The 4,295-nt window shown below is 50.2% G+C and overlaps 1 protein-coding gene across 1 annotated transcript; it reads left to right on the top strand.

Annotated features, from left to right (window-relative positions):
* Window positions 1-1,464: 1,464 nt before the first annotated feature.
* Window positions 1,465-3,767, top strand: CRP (C-reactive protein). Its single transcript, XM_055334104.1, has 2 exons — window positions 1,465-1,615; window positions 2,323-3,767. The coding sequence occupies exons 1-2, from the start codon at window positions 1,552-1,554 to the stop codon at window positions 2,943-2,945; spliced, it is 687 nt and encodes a 228-aa protein (XP_055190079.1). The 5' UTR covers window positions 1,465-1,551; the 3' UTR covers window positions 2,946-3,767.
* The last annotated feature ends 528 nt before the right edge of the window (window positions 3,768-4,295 follow it).

The raw sequence follows: 4,295 nt of genomic DNA, 5'->3' as shown, positions 1-4,295 counted from the left end.
CCTTCTATCTGTTATATATATATTTTCTGTTCAAATTATGCATCTATCTTTAACTGGGCAAATGGTTGGAATAAGAAAAGCTTTTGAAGTAGTCACGTTAAGCCGGTCTTATATTTTAAAAATAAGATGCAAGAAGTTTCAAGGGAGGGTCATTTGAAAGCAAATTTAACTGCATGTCATTAAAACAAAACAAAACAAAACAAAAAAACAAAAAAAAAAAAAAAAACCTCGTACTTTTTCAGAAAGGTACTAACCATTTGCAATAGTCCCATTACCTTGTGCGTCTGGAATACGCTCCCCACATGGTAGCTGGTTCTTCCAGTCGATTGAGAAATAAGCTTTATGATCAATTTTTCCCATTCATGGAAAATGGGAAGTGATGAGACCACAATGAATAAGCTCAAGACTCTCTTCACATGAGATATAATGTTTCATAGAGAAATGTGCGTATTTCCAAGTTCAGAATCAGGATGTCGAACTGATCTTGCTCTCTGTTCTAGGCGCTCTGCGAGTAAAGCCAAATAGCAGCAGTCAGGCTCCGCGTCCTGTCGATAAAAGGAAATAGCAGTTTTTGGAGCTCTAAGGACTACTGGTTTCCTTGCTTCCTAATTAAATGCACATGCACACACACACTTCATCTTACAAGTCACGTAACTACATGTAAATGTTGTCAACGAGGGAAAAAGTCCCCCCTAATTTCATTACTATAATAAGAATATTTATTGTTTGGGGGTACCCCTTATAGATTTTTTTTTTCAAACAAGTGACTTCTTTAAAAAAAATAGTGGATAGGGACGTCTGGGGGGCTCAATGGTTGAGATCTGCCTTCGGCTCAAGGTGTGACCCCGGGGTCCCAGGATCGAGTCCCGCGTCGGGCTCCCTGCATGGAGCCTGCTTCTCCCTCTGCCTGTGTCTCTGCCTCTCTCTCTCTCTGTGTCTCTCATGAATAAATAAATAAAATATTTTAAAAAATAGTGCATAAACAAATTTATGTTATCTTTTCTCTTACAGTATCCTTAGCATTTTTACATGTTGTGGCATAAAACCCACAACCAGCGTTGTGAATGGCTCTCCACTCTACTCAGGGGTGCAGATACGTACAATCTACTCCAACATGCCCCAGTGTTCTAACTTCACTATCCTAAGTAATGCCGTGGTTGTCTTTATGAATAAGGCCTCTTCCACCTCATCCCCAACCACCCCTGATCTTTTAGAGCATTTCCCCAGCATGGATTTCCAGGATGTGACTTTTAATTAGCCAAGCCCTGGCACACAGAGCTGCTGGAGCCCCAGCAGGCACCACGGAGTCTCTAATAAATAACCCGCATTGATCTCTCATTTGTGATTTATCTTAGTTTATTTGCTTTTCGGGCTTTGATTCATGGCGCCAAGGGACAATTTTGGGAAATCATTTACCCATTGGTGGAGCCACCCAGACGGAGGCACATAAAAGGTCAAGGTAGAGCAGACCCGGGATGGACATCTCAGCTGCTGACCCTCTCTCCCGGGACGATAACCCAGATTCTGCGCACAGTGACGCAGGGAGGAGACATGGAGAAGCTGTGGCCTTGTCTCCTGGTCCTCATGAACCTCCCTGGTGCTTTTCTCCAGATAGGTAAGTGCTGCTCCAGATGGTCGAGGAGTTCTTGTCTCTGGGCTCGAGGGTGCAAAGCCAGGGGGACCGGCCCATACGGGGCAGGGGTGGCCTCCCGCTTCTAAATCCATTCTGAGGTGGGCACTTGATGGGATGAGCACTGGGTGTTATTCTGTATGTTGACAAATTGAACACCAATAAAAAATAAATTTATTAAAAAAATAAATAAATCAAAAAGAGATTGATAAGAAAAAAAAAAATTCATTCTCTGCATACAGAGTGAGAGAGGCCGGCCTCCTGGCCTGACAAGCTGTTACCAAGAGACCGGCGGCCCCAGGGGGCTCACTCGAGCTAAGCCCCACATCAGGGAACCCAGACTTAATACCAAATGTGACTGTGGTGCCCGCCCCTGTGCCCCGAGTGTGACCTTTACCCGGTCAGTCTGGGAAGGCCCGGGAAGGCCCAGGAAGGCCTGCTCGGCGCTGGTGACGTCATCCACCTGAGAAGAACCCTTGCTCCCCCCCAACCCCCCGGGAAGGTGACTGCCCTTTGCCAGAGACGTTCTGTGCCCCGGCCCTTCTACTGCACGGCTCCTCTGAGCTCCAGGCGGCGAGCTGCCCGCTTCGTGACGGGGTGACTAAAGCCTCTTGCATCCTTAAGCTCTCATCTGAATCTTGTGCATGTGCGTGTGTTTTAACACAACCAACCAGTGGCTCTTTCTCTTTCAGCTTCCCATCCTACAGACCTGGACAGAAATGCCTTCGTGTTCCCCAAAGAATCAGAGAATTCCTACGTGATCCTGTTTCCTCAGTTACAGAAGCCGATGAAGGCTTTCACCGTGTGCCTGCAGGTCTATACGGACTTGACGCGCCCGCACAGCCTCTTCTCTTACGCCACCAAGTCACAAAGCAATGAGATCCTCCTCTTCAAGGAGAGGCCCGGCTTGTTCAGCGTATCCGTGGGCGGATCTGACGCCTTCATCAAGTTTCCTGAGATGTTCTACACGCCTCAGCACTTCTGTGTCACCTGGGAGTCCATCACGGGGCTCACAGAGCTCTGGGTGGACGGCAAGCCCATGGTGAGGGCGAGTCTGAGGAGGGGGTACACCGTGGGGTCGGGAGCCAGCATCGTCCTCGGGCAGGAGCAGGACTCGTTCGGTGGGGGCTTTGATAAGAACCAGTCCTTGGTGGGCGACATCGAGGACGTGAACATGTGGGACTTTGTGCTGTCGCCAAGTCAGATTCGCACCCTCTACACCACCGGGGCCTTGAGCCCTAATGTCCTGAACTGGCGGAACCTGCTATATGAAACCCGAGGTGAAGTGTTCCTCAAGAAGGAGCTGTGGCGCTGAGGCCCGTGGGGACCACCAGCCCCCCCCCCCCACTGCCTCCGCAGCAGAGAAGCTCTCCGGGATCTCATGGAAGGATGACCAGGCTGCACCCGAGGCCAGTTAAGTCTGACCTTTGGGAGGGGACCAAGCATCAGCGCTCTCCAAGGAGCTCTCTAAGGAGCTCTCCAAGGGAGTCCAGTGCTTGGACCCCATCGGGGTGGGGGTGAGGGGGTGCTTACCTGCAGCCCCGCTAACATTTGCATTTCCCTTGCAAGGCAAACCCACCCCCTTCAATTGAACTTTACGGAATTCTCTGCATAATCCAGGAAGAGAGTTTTCCCAGCCTTCTGACCCCCCCATCCCATCCTTCAGGATGTGGTCCCTCTAAGTTACAAGGATCTTTAAGTCTTCACTCCTTCCCATTTGAAGACTTAAACATCTAAAAAGGAATGCTTTGCTGTTGTTTCTGTTCCATTTGTTCTTTTTCTTTCTTCAGGACCACCTGAGCGGTATTTCCGTTACTTCCCCTCCTCGTTTGCCATCGCTCAGAGCGCTCTTACCCGGGTGCCTCGGCCTTATCACGGGGGCTTTTACTTTTTTTTAAGGCTTTCTTCCACGGCAGTGATTTGTTTTTCTGTTTGGCATCTTGCGATGTTCCTATTTCTAATGCCACCCTTTGGGTCTGTCTGGAATTCCTTCTGGGATCTAGTATGTTCTTTCAACGCTCACATTGAGCAAGTCCCTGTTTTCTCCGGTTTGCTTGAGGGCTTCATCCTGTGGCGGCATCAGATTTTCTAAATGTTCCTGTCATTAATCTTTTTGAAATAAAGATTTGCGAGCCTTAAATACTGTTGCTTCGTGTCTTAGTACTGTGCTGCCGTCCTGCTGCTTAGCACGAGTGAGGGGTGCGCTGTGGAGCCCCTGCCTCTTACCTGGCCACGGTTAGACCCTGCCCCCCCGCAGCCGGCCGCCTGGGGGCCCCTCTTCACAGGAAGAGCTCCTGGTGCCCCAGCGACCCTTCCGAGTGACCGCCACGCACACTCCGCCCGTTTCTTCCAGTCGTCCCAAACCCATCGGTGCGCTTATCCGGTTCCCTGTGTCTTCGTTTCTCTATCGGTGGACTAAGGGATGCTGGAGAGGACACAGGTGATAATAGCAGTGTGACCAAGCGGGACCAGATCTTGGGCTCTTTTGGAGACGGTCCCAGGCAGGGGAAGCTTCCATGTGCCTCTGATGGGCTCCTCCTTTGGGGGAAGAGGAGGGACTTACCTGGCGTCTCTTCCAAGCCTGACTCGTTCACAGCTCAGAGTCAAGTTTCATATGCATGTGACAGCTCTCCCTGGGGCTCTGGGACCCTTCCCTCTCCACCAG

The sequence above is a fragment of the Nyctereutes procyonoides genome, unplaced genomic scaffold (assembly GCF_905146905.1).
Source record: "Nyctereutes procyonoides isolate TBG_1078 unplaced genomic scaffold, NYPRO_anot_genome, whole genome shotgun sequence".
Classification (NCBI taxonomy): Eukaryota; Metazoa; Chordata; class Mammalia; order Carnivora; family Canidae; genus Nyctereutes; species Nyctereutes procyonoides.
Note: the sequence above shows the minus strand (reverse complement) of the source record. Positions and strands in the feature narration are given on the sequence as shown.